This window comes from Rhamphochromis longiceps, linkage group LG16, assembly GCF_057381845.1.
Source record: "Rhamphochromis longiceps isolate RC_006_pf linkage group LG16, R_longiceps_female_GT1.1, whole genome shotgun sequence".
NCBI lineage: Eukaryota > Metazoa > Chordata > Actinopteri > Cichliformes > Cichlidae > Rhamphochromis > Rhamphochromis longiceps.
In genome coordinates this window covers 23,224,125-23,240,819 of record NC_140572.1, presented here as the reverse complement: position 1 = coordinate 23,240,819, position 16,695 = coordinate 23,224,125, and the positions used below count along the sequence as shown (strand labels likewise).

Below are 16,695 nucleotides of genomic sequence, written 5' to 3'. Positions count from 1 at the left end.
CATTTTAATGTTGTGTCACTGGATGCTGTCCTAAAACTCTCTGTCTTATTTTGTGGTTATATTCTTTATTTTTCTCACTCTACAAATCCCCTCAAAGACCAAAAGCAACAGTGGAATGATTCTTCTCACGAATTTCACTAAAGTCAGACTGATATATTGAGATTGCCAGTGGATTTCTCTTTTGTTCCCTAATCGTCTTTCTGAAATGTGATTTGTCAATAGAACTCGGAAACCAGAAAACTTCCCATACATAACAATATTATCCTTTGTTTGTGGTTGCTGTCAGTTATACACATATTTAAGAAAAGAAAAAAGAAAACCTGGATTATTATTGAGCCACTTCGTTTATTCCTTCAAACACATACCTTGTCCTGCTGTCATGAATAGTCTAACTGAATGTAGTCCCAGATCCATTGGATGTTCGATCACTGCTTTACAGAGGTTCGTTAAAAACTACAGGGCAGCTGTTTTTGGAAATTATGTAAGGAGTGAGCTCAGACTGAGTGGTGCAGACTGTAGGGAAGCCAGAAAATAAAGAGACATGGTTTAAAAAAAGAAAAATGTTGGTTTTGGTTTTTATAAGAAAAATCCAGCCATCCTTAAATGTTAACAGTTTTCTCCTGCTGTATGATGAAGGTGTGAGATTGAAGCTACACTTGAGAGACTTAAGAAGCTGGAGAGAGACCTGAGCACTAAAGAGCAAGAGCTGAAGGAGCGTGAGCGGCGACTAAAGATGTGGGAGCGCAAACTCATCGAACAGTCCAACAGTCCGGTGAGTTCCTCATTATCCCCTCTTCACTTTGGTCCACCTTCACCTTCAGGACAGCCGCATCACTTTGTGAAGTGGTCTCGGCGGCAGCACGTCGACTCTGCGCTGTTGTTCACGTTCGCGTTTTCATGTAGAGGCTTATTTTCTGAGCTACCTTCTGAAGTCCCCTCAACCTTATTCTGAAATGAGAAGGAAAGTAGAAGAGTATGAAACAGAGTTGTGAACATTTGCATCGTGACAATAAAAAATTACTATTAGATTGTAAGCATCCAGCCTCTGACATGACAGTCACAGCTTTAATTCTATTCCTTTTTCTGCCTTTTTTGCATCTAACATCCAATGCAAAACGATTTAGGGCTCAACTAATGATCATTTTTATTACTGACCAAAATCTTATCAGCCCACAGCTCCTCCACCAGCAACTGAGTAGCCAGAATTGGCACACACATCTGGGGTGATCGTGGCTCAAGAGTTGGGAGTTCGCCTTGTAATTGGAAGGTTGCCGGTTCGAGCCTCGGCTTGGACAGTCTTGGTCGTTGTGTCTTTGGGCAAGACACTTCACCTGTTGCCTACTGGTGGTGGTCAGAGGACCTGGTGGCGCCAGTGTCTGGCAGCCTCGCCTCTGTCAGTGTGCCCCAGGGTGGCTGTGGCTACAATGTAGCTTGCCATCACCAGTGTGTGAATGGGTGGATGACTGGATGTGTAAAGCCATACAAGTACAGGTCATTTACCATCTTAGGCCCCTGAAGTTTCTCATCTATATTAGAACATCATAATGTTGTACTAGAGGGACAAGATGACCCATTTTTAGCATTTATACAGCCTTATATAATTAAATAATTTCATGATGATAACATTTCATTTATGTCCAAAAGCCTTGAATTTTTGGTATATTGTGATATCATCATGTTGCTTAGTAATCGCCTACCAACGTTAAAATGATCCAGCTTGTCTGGGGTTCCCAGAACAACTGAGAGATATAAGCTTTCCAGCTTGTCCTGGGTCTTCCCCCTGGCCTCTTCTTGTTGGGACATGCCCAGAACATATCACCCAGGAGGTGCCAAGGAGGCATCCTTGTCAGATACCTGAACCAGATCATCTGGCTCCTTTTGATGTGGAGGAGTAGTGGCTCTACTCTGAGCCCCTCCTGGATGGCCGAGCTCTTCACCCTAAATTAAAGGGGGAGGCCAGTATCTGCAAACATGTTCGTGTAGTCACTACCCAGCGCTCGTGACCTTAGGTGAGGGTAGGGGAGTAGCTCGACCGGTAAATATTACACTTTTATGCTCAGCTCTCTCTTCACCGGTACAGCATCCGCTTCACTGTAGTCGGAGCACCACTGCTTCACACTCGGCTGCAAACTGCTTCAGTGCAAACTGAAGCCCACCACTTAATGAAGCCAACAGAACCACATCATCTGCAAAAAGCAGAGACGAGATTCTGAGTCTGCCCAGGTGGAAGCCTTCCACCACTTGGCTATGCCTAGAAATTATGAAAATTATGAACATAATCGGTAACAAAGGGCAGTCCTTTAGGGAATCCAACACCCACTGGGAACGAGTCCGACTTATTGCTGGCTATGCGGACCAAGCTCTAGCAACGGTTGTATAAGGATCAAATGGCCCGTAGCAACGGGACACGGTCAAATGCCTTCTCCAAGTCCACAAAACAAATGTAGACTGGTTGTGCAAACTCCAATGCACCCTCAAGTATCCTCAAGAGCATAAAGACCTGGTCCAGTGTTTTTTGTGAATGATACCTAGTCATTTGTCTTAACCTATATATGGCCATGCATCAGAATCATGCACATGTTAGATACCTGGAAGCTGTCTCTCCCACATAGACAACTCACAATTTCTTTAACAAGTCAGTTGAGCCTTTGAATAAACTGCATTAAACGTGCTTCTTTTCTATGTGCTCTGTCGTTCTGCTGTCCTGTTAACTTCACTTTAAAATTTGGCTTCTTAAATTATTTTATTAAGGGTTCATGCTACGTCCAAATGGGCAGAATCAACTTTTGGGGGTTTTAGGGTTCACATTGTTGATTTTTCTCATTTACCTTTTTCTTTGTTATTTACTTCTATGTCTCTTCTTTTCTATCCTGTTTTCTTGTCTTTTCCCACGGTGTCCCTGCTTTTGACATCGTCCTGCCTCTCAGCTGTTCTTACCTCTAAAGATAAGTACTAATCCGTGCTTTCAGTCTGTGATTGAGGAGTCTTAATAATTCACAGATGTCTTCTCATATCACAACCTCTGGTAATGAGTATGTGAGTCTGCAGTCTGTGATAGAAGACTTGAGGCTTTATTGGCTGGCCTGTCCTGCACTCTAACATGCAGGTCAACACGCGAGTCGAGCAACTCCTCCAGGTCTGTGAGCTGTGTCAACATGACAGTGGAAATGGGACACTTCCTGTGGTCTGATGACACTGAATGAACCCTTCAAGTGTTTGGTATTGTTCCACCTGCATCCATCACATAGTGTGATCTCACTGAATATAGTGGGGGAAATAATTATTTGATACCCAGTTGGATTTGCATATTTTCTCACTTACAAAGAAATGAACAGTCTCTAATTTGTGTGGTAGCTTCATTTAATGGAAAGAAAAAAAACATATTACACAAAGATTATAAATTGATCTGCTAATTGAGTGAAATATTATTGATCTCCTACAACCCAGAATTCTGGCACCTATAGATTGGGTGTGTGCCCATTTGACATGCTGACAACAATCAATCAATTAATGAATTACAGCTACTCCTGATCTCAACTTGTTATGTATATAAACACACCTGTTTATATACATAAACACACCACACTATAAAGCACACCTGTCCACCACCATGGCCAAGACCAAAGAGCTTTCAAAGAGACAAGATTGCAGACCTGCAGAAGTCTGGAAATGCCTATAAGACCATATGCAAGAAGCAAGAAGTGGCGAGAAGGGGACAATTATTGGTGCAAAGAAATATAAAATGACCATCACTTGCCCTCAGTCTGGAGCTCCATGCGAGGTCTTTCCTCCTGGAGGATGATCATGAGAAAGCTGGTGGATCAGCCCAAAAACAGGAGGAGCTTGTTAATGATATGAAGGCAGTTGTGACAGCCACCAAGAACACTATTGGAAGCACACTACGCTGTGATGGATTGGAATCTTGCAGTACTTGCAAGGTGCCACTGCTCAAGTAGTCACATAGACAAGCCAATCTTAAGTTTGATCAGCAGAAATGTTGAGTTCCCAAGCAACAGCCATAAAACCTAAGGGTTTCGAGAGCTTCTGTAAAATCCCTCCCCGGATGTGTGGAAACCTGGTGACCAACTGCAAGAAATGTTACGGGTTTTTCCACCAGGGTACCAAGTCATGTTATGCTTGTGTTATGCTAGTCATGTTATGAGATATTAATAATCAAATACTTATTTTAGACAATGATATGCAAATCAGCTTATAACTTTTATGTAATTTATTGATTTTTGGTTTGAAATTCAGTTTCTCTCCATTAAACTAAAACTACCATATAAACTAAAAACTGTTCATTTCTTTGTAAGTGAGCAAACTTACAAATTCAGCAGGGGATCAAATAATTACATCCCCCACTGTATATTACTGGTGTTGTGAAAGCACTAATATGAACAGCTTGTTAAGTTGCGTTATTAACTATTCGACAATTATTTCATTAATCATTACTTTGTCACACCATAAAAGAGCATTTATTCTGCTTTATAAGCTGCGTTCATGATGTATTTCCACCACATATGGCGCGGGAACTTGGTCACAATTATAGAACATATTTGAAGCCCTCCACCTGTGGATATTATGGATGTAATTTGCCGTATGCCTAATGTTCTGGATGTATAGTGCCATGCTGTGAAGAAAGAGCCATGTGATCCAGTTGCCTAGAGAAGGCCAGGCTTTTATGATGAAGTGACATTTTGCTGACATTAAGATTGGCCAATTTGTTCTGGTTGTGGTGGAGTGCAGTTGTTGAGACACAGTCTCTTACCAGGATAAGAAAGTACATGTTTTTTCCTCTGAGTGACCCAGGTTCAAAACAGTAGGAGAGGGACTTTGCTGTGTGGCTGTCAGCTTCATTCTCTCATTTTACTTTTGAAAACAGGTTTCTTCCTAAGGCCTCCAAAAAAACATGAATTTTCAGCCAAAGAATTTACATTTTAGAGCTTAACAAAGTAACATCTTTCTATAGACGCCACGCTGTATTTATCCACACAAAATCACGTCTCAAGAGCTGCTCTTTACAGTACAGAAAATCATATTAGCATTAGTGTTCACTTAGGTATTATGCCTCTTGTGGGGGAAGGACATGCTTCCTTGAGCATAGCCCATTAAATTGTCCCCTTCGCTTGTTATAATCAGTCAGTCTCATGAGGATGTAATCCTCTGTATTCCTCTGTTGTTGCTTGTTAGCTTCTTGCCATGAGCTAATAATCCTGTACAAATATTGCCTATCCTCTTGTGCCATCAACTCGTAGACATATTACACTAGACATAACAATCAGCATTTTGTGTTTTTCCATGGGAAAACTTCTTATTTCCTTTATTTTCCATTATAATAGTGAAACTTCTTCATCTGATTTATTTTCCTGTTAACAGATGATTTTCTTTTGACTTTCTCCTAATCTGCCTTGGCTCGATTTCATTACTTTCCACATCTGAACAATTAGTGACTAATAAAACAAACGTTTTGCCATTAAAATGATATTAGTTACATTTCTATAGCTAGTATTAATAAACGTAATGATAACAGAGGATGGCTTTTAGTGTTTTCATTAAAAAAAAAAGAAGTAAAATATGCATTTCCTGTGGCCATTTTTCAATCTTTTGTTGAGACATTAACTACATGCTTCTTTATAGGTATATCCATGGCCTGACTACCCATCATCCACTTAGTCCACATGGGGGCACAATTGTGTGAATTAAACCCAACTCAAAGTCCTTTTCTCCTGCATGTTCCACATATAAATCTTAAAACACAAAGACTGTATCCCCCATTTCAAATTTTTAGATTTAACCACACTTGCCAATGACGTGCCACACGAGCATGGCTGCTCATTTGTGAGATACAATGTGGCTTTTGAAGAGTGATGTTAAGTCACTCCAGTGGGATTCTGGCATTGGCTTAGTGTTTCCGAATCTGTTTACTTCTGAACTGCATTATAGGAGGAGGCGGAAAAGCTCTGTAGGGCTGAGTGGCTTTATGAGGCAGCAGCCTCAGCGACTGTCGACTGAGCCTGGCATTTAGTTCATAATCCGAGCTGTTACAGGATGTCGTGGGAAGAAGACAGTGAATGGGGGATTACTCATTCATTTAGACGTATTTTCTCCAATTTCCCATTGCATTATTTCTGTCATTACACACCAGTCTCATAATCACAATGATGAAATCTTTATTTTGGCTGGCAAGTTTCTGCATGATTGCATTTAATGAGCAATAAAAGATTTTTTTTTTTCATTCAAATAGATCACATTAGATCAGTCAGATGGGCATTTCTGTTGGATATAGTCCATTATGGCTACATCCAGTCTTCTTAATCACAAAGCACAATAACTGAAAAAGTAATGGTTTCAAAGATGTGGACAAAAATATGGATATTTTCCATTTTAATAATATTTACTAGTCTTGTGAGTTTTACTTTGGAGTTCTGGCCTTTTTTAGATGGACACATGATGCCTATATCCAACCACATTCTGTTGCTTTGGATTAAATTTGTCTTGTCTTCGCAGTTGCTCCCCACGTTGGACATATATACCTGGACAGAGGAGCATGTGGTTGGTATCAGTGTGTTTTTACTTGCAGCCATTTAAATTGTGATACAGTCATGATTGCTATTAAAACGATTACATCGTGATTTTCTTCCTTTAGTATTTCTGGATGCAGCAAATATTTGGCGCAGGTTTGTTCATTTACTTTCTAAACAGTTCAGATCGTCTTAAATGTTTTCTGTTTCGCATTCTTCATTCTTTCCGCGCTCGTTTCAATGTTTGGTTGTGTCTTTGCCAGGAGACAGCGCATGTGACATGCAGCTTTATGCGGATCTGTTTAAAGAAAACCACATCACCGGACGGAGGCTGCTGCTGCTCACAGAAACCGACATGCGGGACATGGGGGTCAAGTCCAAAGGTCACGTCATGCACCTTAAGGCAAGACACTGCTAACCATTAACCGAAAACTTTTACGGGGTATCGGCAGAGCTCTCTGATATTTGGCTCTGCGGTGAATTCAAAGGGAATTTTTTTCTTTTTCCAGTGTGAGATCGAAAAGCTAACTAATGATTACCTCGGGTTCGTCCACTTCCCGCCACTGCTGAAGGTATCTTCATCTGTTAGACGTGTTACATTTTTATTGTCACGCACCTTTTGGGGCTTATGTTTATGTGCTTTTGTTTTCTTCCCCAAGGATGAACTAGAAAAGGAGGTGGAGCAGAGTAAAACTGTAAATCTGGAGCTGGTGTTTGGGTACCACTGGAAACCAGCAACAGGAAAGTCTGTAAGTCTGTCAGAAAACACATTCAAACACTGACTCCAACATATTTTGCAGCTGTGAGCAAGCGATGAAACCCAAAAAAATAAGAATATCACAAAGAAATGTTTTCTGCTTTGAGCATTTTTGGCATAATTGATACTTTCTAAGGAGATATAGAGACATGCGATTGAATCGGCCCACTACAACTGAAGCTGTTTGTTCTGAGGATTCGTGATGGCGGCTGTTATGCTGACCATTCAAGGCATCACTAGACATGTATTAAACCAGACAAATAAACATTTCAGGCTCAGCCATGTACCACATCCACCTCGACTTGCTCACAGCCCTTTGTTAGGGTCTCAAACTGTGGAGAAAGGGTGGCTCTTCACTTGCTGTTTGAATTTAATCAAAAATAGCCCATTTAGCCAGAAGTCATTTTCTTTTAAAAGGCAAACGTTATTTAATCTTTCAGCTGTTCATTGTCCCATCATAAATAGTCCTCTTTCAGTGTGTTCGGCAGGGCTGAAACGAGCCTGCTAATTGCCTCCCATTTCTTCTGACATGTGGTGGTTTAGTGGGTAGAAAACACAGCAGGGAGAAGGAAACAGGAGGCTGAGAAAATGAGAGCTAATTATTTTCCCCTGCCTGGTGTCAGGTTCCGTGTCAGCCTTGTTTTTACAAACTGGAAGGTTTTTTGCACTAAATAAAACAAACCCGCACTGCATTTTTTTCTTCGCCCCTCTTTGCTGGCGATGTCATGGAAGCAGCTGCACTTCTCAAAGACAAAATGAGGGCCTGCGATTGTGCGGCCACCATCTGACAGCCACTGAGGGTCCCCTACTAATGAGGATATCACCGTGCAGCCAAGTGAAAGGTGCTGAATTATGTATGAGTTGTCATTAGACGCACTCGGGTCCTAGGCATCATTACCAGACATTGTTTCTGCTGGAGTGATTAGACTAGCATAGACCTGGGAGCCCCGGTGCGACCGTCCAGGCCCGACACCAGGCCAGCGTTGGGCCACTGGTGTGTTTCTGAGCCAGAGGCTTGCTCAAGCTTCCCCCTTTGAGTCATTTCCAGCCCCCGGGGACGATGAAGGAGAGGGCGAAGGCTCCTCAGACGAGTGTGTTAGTGCCACTCCTCTGATGTCTTTCTCTGTGATCACTACACAATGGATTGGCCTGTGCCATGAACCCTGTGTGGTTAAGCAGTGACCTGTAGCTTCCTGGCAGCTTTTAGGGATTGGCGAAATCATTACGTGCGTCGTCAGCATTCAGTATGCAGAAGAAGAGGGCTGGGGACCGCTTCGATTTGTGCCTCCCCAGTTTGATGTGTGTCTCTCTGCAGCAGTCCATGAGGAGAAAAAAAAAGGTTTTATCAACTAAAATCAGACAGTTTCCTGCTCCAAAAAATTAATCCTGGATTCTGAAAAGGCCTAAATGTTTGGAATTTAGAATAGCGGCATGAAAATATTTGCTGCTGATTTTTGTTTCCGTTTCTCTGTTAGAGTAATTTAATGAAATGTGCCGAATTTGAAGTATATTTATGTAGAGAACCTAATTCCATAAAGATCAGTCTTTTAACTTAGGTTTGCATTGCTGTAGACATTACATGCAAACTGCATTTTACATGTATACTCTGTCTTTTCTCCCCTTTGGTCTGCTAGCAGTTTATTTTAAAAGTTTTATTTCATACTTATCTGTCTTCACCCACAATGTGAGGCTTTCTGGCCACTGTCATTCAACTACCTGTAGGTTGTGCTGTTGGTTTATATACAAGATTTACCAAGTTCTCCACACAGATGAGTGAAATTAAAAACTTTTACATCTATTGTCGCTGAGACCTACATTATCTGACCGGCAATTATTTTATTTCAAGGACTGCAAATGGAAAATGTACATGGAACTCGACGGCGATGAAGTCGCTATAACCTACATCAAAGATGTCATCTTTAACGCCAACAGACAAGACGTTGAAATCCTGCGGATGACTAAGGTGCCGTCAGAAACGCATTTCTGTAACACATCTAATTGCTTTAAATGTTTTGATTGGTGCATTTTAACCTGACGTATTGTGGTGGTTGCAATTGTCTATTTTTTGTTTTTTTCAAACAAAATAATGTTTTTCAATGCAGCCACCTTTTGTGATGGACAAATGGGTCACTGGGCTACAGGAGAACCAGAGAGTGGACTATACCGTCAATTATGAGGTGGGTCATTTTAGCAGCTGCAGTTTGAAAATGCATCACACAGGCAGTCACGCACAATCATGTTTAACAACATACATTAAATATCACTACTTTCACTTCAGAATGATGTCAAGTCTCCCAAGTCCACCAGACACAGCTGCTCGATGACATGGAGCGTCAATGGTGGACGAGACGAGATCAAGACTGTGGAGCTCGTCATTGAAACAGCCCCAGCTAGCACAGACTGGAACCTCAAGGACAGATCAAACCGCGGTAAATATTTATTATTTATTCATATCGTTTTTTTAGCGGAAAAAAAAAATTCTTCATATAGGAGGTGTATATGAGGTACGTGTTTTCTGTTTTAGATATTGATCCAAAGTGGATGTACAATGTAAGACTGAAGCAGATGATAGCCCAGAAATCCCAGCCGACGACTGCTGCTCACACTGCCTTCACGAGCTCTGATGCTCGCACTCTGCCTCAGTTCCTGTCTGCACATGAAAGACATGTGTCTTCTTATGCTGCAGCTGTGCGCCGCTCTCCAAACCGCGTCAACTCTTCTCACTGGGCCGACTCACGCAGCTCCTCGCCAACTGCCAGCCTGTCGGCCAAACTCTCAACGCTCTATCTGGGGTCAAAGGGCAGCAGTCCCTCCAGCACTACGTCAGAGAGCACCTCAGACAGAGAGCGCCCGCTCAGTGCAGGGGCAGTGCATAACTATCGCAGAAATAGCAACACGGGCAATACATTTACTGTGGGTGGGGTGCAGGGTTGGGGTCATACAGAGAGTAGTGGTAGAGGTGGACATGCTCATAATAAAGGTGGCAAAACCCCCCGACATCCATGGAGACCGCCGTCCAACAATTACAGTGCCAGACCACAGAGCCGCACACCATCGATACCGGGTTTATTGTCTGTGACACAAAATGCCAGTGAGGAAAAGGAGGGGGGCCAAAGCAGTGACGGAGGGTGGATCAAAGTGGAGCGTCATAAGAGATTACCACGGCAGGACAATAAACAAGTCAGAGGTCGACCGAGGAGGGGGGGCAGGGGAGGGCGCGGTGGTGGTGGAAGAACTTAATGTAGGCCACACAAGAACTGAACATGTTACACACTGAAAAGGTTTTACACATGGATTATGTCTGCTCACATGACATAATTAGTAACTGGGATTTGTATTTTAAAAAAATGAGCTTATTTGTTCACGTATTTTTAAAAACGACAGTGTAGTCTGTGATTTTTGCAGATGACATTCAAAACTGTGGTTCGCATTGAAAATATGATGCTATTTATCAATCCTAAAAATAAAGATTTAAATTTAAACTACATTCCTGCCTCACCAATTCTATTGTGTGTGTGTGTGTTTTTTAACATATAATAATTCAGAAGTGCAAAGTTTTATTTGAACTGATTTACCTCACCCCACCCCATTATTCCCTTTGATGTATAAGCAATCATGCCCACTTCCTGTTGTTTACAGCCATTCTTTTGTCTTATCGCACCTTTACAGCAGTCTGCAGGGTAACTTTCTCTTTGAAATTTAACTTAATTCAGTTAAATTCTCTCTTTTTCCTATCTCAATCCCACATTTGCCAACAAATCTATCCAATCTATCCTATTTAGCAACAAAAACCCGTATAAATTCCACCATAAATATTTATATGTATAAATATAAACCAGGATTCATAAATTGTATTTGATTTCCTGGCTTCTAACTTAAGTGTGGATGCTGAACTTTGGTCTGAACATGAAATAACCTTGCAGAAAAAAAGGGGGGGAAATCTGGTCTGTTTGTGAAGTTGGAAAAGAATCAACATTTTACCCGCCTTGTATGCAAATAGCTCTGTAAAAAAAATTCGCGCCGCGGTAAAGGCCGTGGAAGATACATACCTCAAATGATTCATTAATTCATTAGTTTTTACGTCTGGCGGTTCACATAAACATAGAGCACACTTCAAGCAATTATAAAGGCTTGTTTAAGAGTTTGGCACTTATGCTTTTCATAATAAATTTGCTCTGTTACTTAAAAAACGTGTCGCTGCGTTTTATGCAGCTTTCAGGACCTTGCGTTGGCGCGGGAAATGAACGGAGTGTGGACCGCTTGCAGCTGCAGGTCCTGCTTTGTTCGCTGCAGAGCTGCTGCACGGATTGGATCCGTTTCTGTTCGTGTGTCACGAGTTTTAAAAGAAAAAAAATGCCTCTCACTCGCTCCAAGGTAAGAAAAACACCCTGACGTTTTTAATAAAATTACTTCCTTTATCATTTGTGCTTTTATTAACTTTTTGAGTGGATAATATACTTTTTTGAATAAATTATCTTAGTTAAGTTGGACTGTAAACACCAACTTTCCCTTATCCTTATAGTCCGTGTTTATTGTTGGCGCTGTTGAAAAAAAACGAACTGAAATGCAACATATACGGCGGAATGAACGTTTTTATTGCGTACATCCACGTTTTTTAATGCAGATCAATCATGGTCCAATTGTCTGCCTTTGCTAGCTTTATAGTCAGGGGTGTGTCCCATAAATCCGAAGCTCAAGCATTAATGAAAAGCCCATCGAAAGAATTAACTGTGAAAGTGGTTTTAAGCAATTTCTTTTCCTTTAATTTTTGTTTTTTAAAGAACCTCTGTCTGGTTTTTGGACCTCAGCTTGGGCTTCAGAGACTTTTCTTTCTTGTTGCTCAGTTTTCATATGAAGCTCCACCATTTCTTTTCTTTTGAGGCTTTGCAAGGAAGTCTCGGTGGTTTTGTTAGCGTCTTCATTGAGAACAGTAAATCACGTGGCTCTATAGGCCCTCCTGATTTTTGAGCAGTTGTGCTCCTGTACCTGTTCTCTAAATGCTCTTGCTGTTCTTTTGTAGAAACTGGCCGCCCAGTCTCCATCCACCAGGATGAGCTTGAGGAGCTTCCGCAGCGTCCCGCTAGTCCCCATTGAGACTTCCTCCTCTTCTTCTTCTGATGACAGTTGCGACAGTTTTGGCTCCGATGGAGGCTATGCAAATATGGTAACGATACAATGCCAATGAAATACTTAGGCTAAATGTTATTATGTGTGAACTGTATGAAACTAATGCTCGTGTCCGTTGTAGAGGAACAACTTGAGGCAGACGAGGAGAACGGTGGAGAAGCGGAAAGTGTTTGAGGCTACCTCGGAGGAGGACACGTGCAGCGGGTTTGAGGAGAATGTGATCAGCAGTCGGATAAAAGCTATGGTAAGGTCTGCGCAAAGCAAAACGGAACTGAACATCTTCAGAAAGCCCAAGCGTTTCCTCTAATTTCATGTTTATATTTTTGTTTAGAAAGTAGATGCTGAACCCCCGAGACGTGGCCGCAAGTCCAACACCCTGAAGGTTGCCTTAAATTTCCCCACCAAAAAGACGAGCATGAAGAGGCCTGCATCCGAACCACTGCCTCAGCCTAAAGTGCGAGACTCTGACTTGGAGGATGAAGAGGAGAACTTCATGAGCAAAAGAGCCCTGAATATTAAGGAGAACAAAGAAATGGTAAAATTGGTTACATTCAATTCACTTTGTAAACTGACCATGGTTTGGCCTTATTTACTTATGGCGACTTGTTTTACAGCTTGCAAAGCTCATGGCAGAACTGAACAAAGTGCCTGGACTCTTTCCTGGAAGGCGGATGTCGTTAACTACGGTAACGGAGATAAACAAATCGTCTGTTTTATTTTTACCTCGCCAATTGGTTCTCTATACTATATTAACATTTGCACATCTTCAGCCCCGACAGGCACCTCGGCGGTCCATGGGAACCCCGGGATCCTGCAGGAGAAACCAAGAGCGTTTGTCTCGGCCCCACACACGGTCCCGCTCCCTGGTGGACGGACCTCCCAGCCCACCTCCAGAGGAAGAGCTTGAGGACAAGTTCAGCCTGGTTCGCAAAAGTCGCTTCTATGAGGAAGTTGATGAACCTGTAAGTCAGATTGCACCGTTAATCATTTTAAAAAGTTCTAGACTCGCTTAAAAGACATAATAGCATGCTAATTAACTTTTTTTTAAAAACAAATTGGTGTGCAGCCCCGTCGCCGATCCTTCACTGGATGCAAGGCCATTCCCCATGTAGTGAGGCCTGTGGAGGACATCACAGAGATGGAGCTGCAGCGCATCTGCCACAATGTGCGAGAGAAAGTCTACAACAGCTCCACTGTAAGTCTTTGACTCAGAATGTGAAACATTTGAGCAGTTTAAAACAAACAAACAAACAAAAAACACCCCAACTCGGCTTCACAAACCTCCTTTCTTTTCAGGGAACCACTTGCCACCAGTGCCGCCAGAAGACAGTCGACACCAAAACTAACTGCCGTAGTCCGGAGTGCGTGGGCGTCAGGGGTCAGTTCTGCGGGCCGTGTCTTCGTAACCGCTATGGGGAAGAGGTCCGAGATGCTCTGCTGAATCCGGTAAGTTTGCAAACATGTACTGTGTTCTGTGTATGTATGCGTTGTACGTGTGACTCATTTCATTCTCATTGTTCCGGGTAGGAGTGGCAGTGCCCACCATGCAGAGGGATCTGTAACTGCAGCTTCTGCCGGGCCCGAGAAGGCCGCTGCGCGACGGGAGTGTTGGTGTACCTGGCCAAATACCACGGCTTTGACAATGTGCACGCCTACCTGAAAAGGCGAGTGGCACATTTGTCTTAAAATCTTTATCTCACTATGTTATGGGGTAAGGTTATTAACAGATTTATTTTCTCTCTGCAGCTTGAGAAAGGAGCTGGAAGAAAGCAGTGAGTGAGACGTGAATGCGAAGCAGCCTCTGCACCTGACTGACTTGCTCTGTGACCACTTTTTACACACACAGCCATCACGATGTTCATAGCTTTGAAGCGTTGTAGCGCGTTGCATTTATTCCGCTGGTTAATCTGACACTTCAGTGACAGAAGAAGAACAAAGGCTGTTTCTCTTCTGCACATTTTTCTTGTCTGTTCTCAAGAACTGAGCTTTACATTAAGGCTAGTTGTTTGTAAGCTAGGGTTGAGCGAAACACTCCAAATCTGCAATCTTAACTGTAAGATGATTCTTAAATCCTACAATGTACATATGGCTCGAATGTAAAGTCTGTTATTATAGCTGAATCATCATATTTGCTGCAGAAAGGCTTGTTTAGATGATCTGCTCTGTTTTACATTGTTTTAAATGTAATGATTTTTGTACTGCACTCATTGACTGACCCCCAGTTGCAAATTTATGCTTGTTTCTCACCTCTTTTTTTAAAAAAGATGTTTGCTTGGGATTGCCTGTAGGAATGGTCCAGTGATGTGCATGCCGTGAGTGGGAGGGGGGTGCAGCTGGGAAAAAAACCTAGAGGAACTGTGAGATATACTACAGCGCCTGGTTAAATATCCTTCATTAGATAACTGTCGCTAATGGTGTGGAAACAATTAGCACACTCTAATGGGAATCTCATACCTGTAAATCATTTTATCCTGTTAAAGCACATTCTCGCTTTGCTCCAGTCTCTTTGGCTCATTTTCTGCCTTACGCAGTTAAGTAGGAATGGTTGAAGGTGCAGTAGAGTTATGGCCTGCATTTTCTGTTCAGAAGTGATACTCGTATGCACAATGAGATGAAATTAACCTTTGTGCAGTTCGTCTTTGAAATGTACTTCATTTGACCTGGAAATACTCTAATTGTATGATACTATTTGACAAAGAATTAAAAAAGGTTGGAGTTTCCTCACTGTAGGTGGAGGTTATCTTACTGCTGCTTGGTTATAAGGCTCTGTACACCTTTGGTGATGCTTGCTTTGTGTTCATTGGGTTCGCTGTACAGTTTCAATAAAGTGTTGATTTCTGCAAAGTGCTGTCAGTGTTCTTTGACTTGACCATCACTCCATCCTCGACAGCGGCAGCTGCATATACTCTTGATATACTCGAGGTGGGGGGGTTTCTGTGTGATTGCAGTGACGTAAAAGGCAAATGCACTATACCAGCGGTCCCCAACCTTTTTAGCGCCACGGACCGGTTTATGCCCGACAATATTTTCACGGACCGGCCTTTAAGGTGTCGCGGATAAATACAACAAAATAAAACTAGTACCGGTACCAAAAAAGATGTATTCATAACACGTGAAAAGACCCAGGAAAACAGAGTTAACAATAAAAACCCTGAAAACCATACATTTCACACCTGAGCCTCAACTCTCGCGGCCCGGTACCAGTCCAAGGCCCGGGGGTTGGGGACCGCTGCACTATATTGGCAGTATTCACTAAGTATTCACTCACACATCCAAATTACTGAATTCAGGTGTTTCAATCACTTCCATGGCCACGGGTGTTTTTAAGAAAAAGAAAAAAAATCAAGCTGGCTGCTTCTACAAACATTTGTGAAAGAATGGGTCTCTCTCAGGAGCTCGGTGAACTTAAGCGTGGTACCGTGCGAGGATGCCACCTGTGCATATTCCATAGTCAACTTACAAAAAAGTGGAAGCGATTGGGAACGACAACAAATTAGTGACAAAGTGGTAGGCCACCTAAGACCACAGAGCAGAGTCTGCAGATGCTGAACCACATAGTGCACAGAGGTCGGCAACTTTCTGCAGGGTCAATCGCTAAAGATCTCCGAACTTCACGTGGTCTTCATATTAGCTAAAGAACGGTGTGTAGAGCGCTTCATGGAATGAGTTTCCATCGCCGAGGGCTGAGTCCGAGTCTGGGTTTAGCAGTTACCAGGAGAATGGTACTTGTTTGACTGCATTGTGCCAAGTGTCAAGTTTGGTGGAGGGGGTTGTTTTTCAGGAGTTAGTTGCAGTGAAAGAAATTAAATGCTTCAGCATACCAAGACATTTTGGACAATTTCATGCTCCCGACCTTGTAGGAAGAGTTTGGGCCTCTTCTTTTTCCAACATGACTCGAACTAGTGCGCTCATCCATAGAGATATGGATGAGCGATATCGGTGTGGAAGAACTTGACTGAGTCCTCAACCTGAAAGAACACCTTTGGGATGAATTAGAGCAGAGGCTGCGAGCCAGGCCTTGTCTTCCAACATCATTGTCTGACCTCACCAATGTACCCCTGGAAGAAAAATTCCTATGAATGCACTCCTAAATCTTGTGTAAAGCCTTCTCAGAAGATTTTAAGCTGTTAAAGCTGCATAGAGTGGGCTGAGTCGGCTGACGTAATATTAAACCCTACTGATTAAGAATGGGACATCACTTTTGTCACCTAGCATGATGTTAGCTAGGTGTCATGAGGGTTTATGGTAAGCTGGAATTCCTTCACACAGAGTAAAACATTTAACAAGGCA

At 42.4% G+C, this 16,695-nt stretch overlaps 2 protein-coding genes across 2 annotated transcripts in view; both read left to right on the top strand.

Moving 5' to 3' along the window:
- The window catches only part of map3k20a (mitogen-activated protein kinase kinase kinase 20a), a 28,053-nt gene extending 17,299 nt beyond the window's left edge, over nt 1–10,754 (top strand). The window contains exons 11-20 of the mRNA XM_085384208.1: nt 637–772; nt 6,508–6,552; nt 6,647–6,677; nt 6,785–6,924; nt 7,031–7,093; nt 7,181–7,270; nt 9,125–9,241; nt 9,381–9,455; nt 9,557–9,707; nt 9,803–10,754. Coding sequence (XP_085240334.1) covers nt 637–772; nt 6,508–6,552; nt 6,647–6,677; nt 6,785–6,924; nt 7,031–7,093; nt 7,181–7,270; nt 9,125–9,241; nt 9,381–9,455; nt 9,557–9,707; nt 9,803–10,518 — 1,564 coding nt within the window. The 3' untranslated portion in view covers nt 10,519–10,754. The remainder of the gene's footprint in view (nt 1–636; nt 773–6,507; nt 6,553–6,646; nt 6,678–6,784; nt 6,925–7,030; nt 7,094–7,180; nt 7,271–9,124; nt 9,242–9,380; nt 9,456–9,556; nt 9,708–9,802) is intronic.
- Nucleotides 10,755–11,533: 779 nt separating this feature from the next.
- Nucleotides 11,534–15,249, top strand: cdca7a (cell division cycle associated 7a). The gene is made up of 10 exons (XM_085385349.1): nt 11,534–11,652; nt 12,299–12,442; nt 12,527–12,649; nt 12,737–12,940; nt 13,020–13,091; nt 13,176–13,367; nt 13,472–13,600; nt 13,702–13,851; nt 13,933–14,069; nt 14,152–15,249. The coding sequence occupies exons 1-10, from the start codon at nt 11,632–11,634 to the stop codon at nt 14,183–14,185; spliced, it is 1,206 nt and encodes a 401-aa protein (XP_085241475.1). The 5' UTR covers nt 11,534–11,631; the 3' UTR covers nt 14,186–15,249.
- The last annotated feature ends 1,446 nt before the right edge of the window (nt 15,250–16,695 follow it).

Bases quoted from the DNA above. Each gene is read 5' to 3' on its own strand.
- cdca7a (XM_085385349.1), top strand. From the start codon at position 11,632: ATGCCTCTCACTCGCTCCAAG. The intron at 13,092-13,175 runs GTAACGGAGATA...GCACATCTTCAG, and splicing joins GGCGGATGTCGTTAACTACG to CCCCGACAGGCACCTCGGCG. The intron at 13,601-13,701 runs GTAAGTCTTTGA...CTTTCTTTTCAG, and splicing joins AAGTCTACAACAGCTCCACT to GGAACCACTTGCCACCAGTG.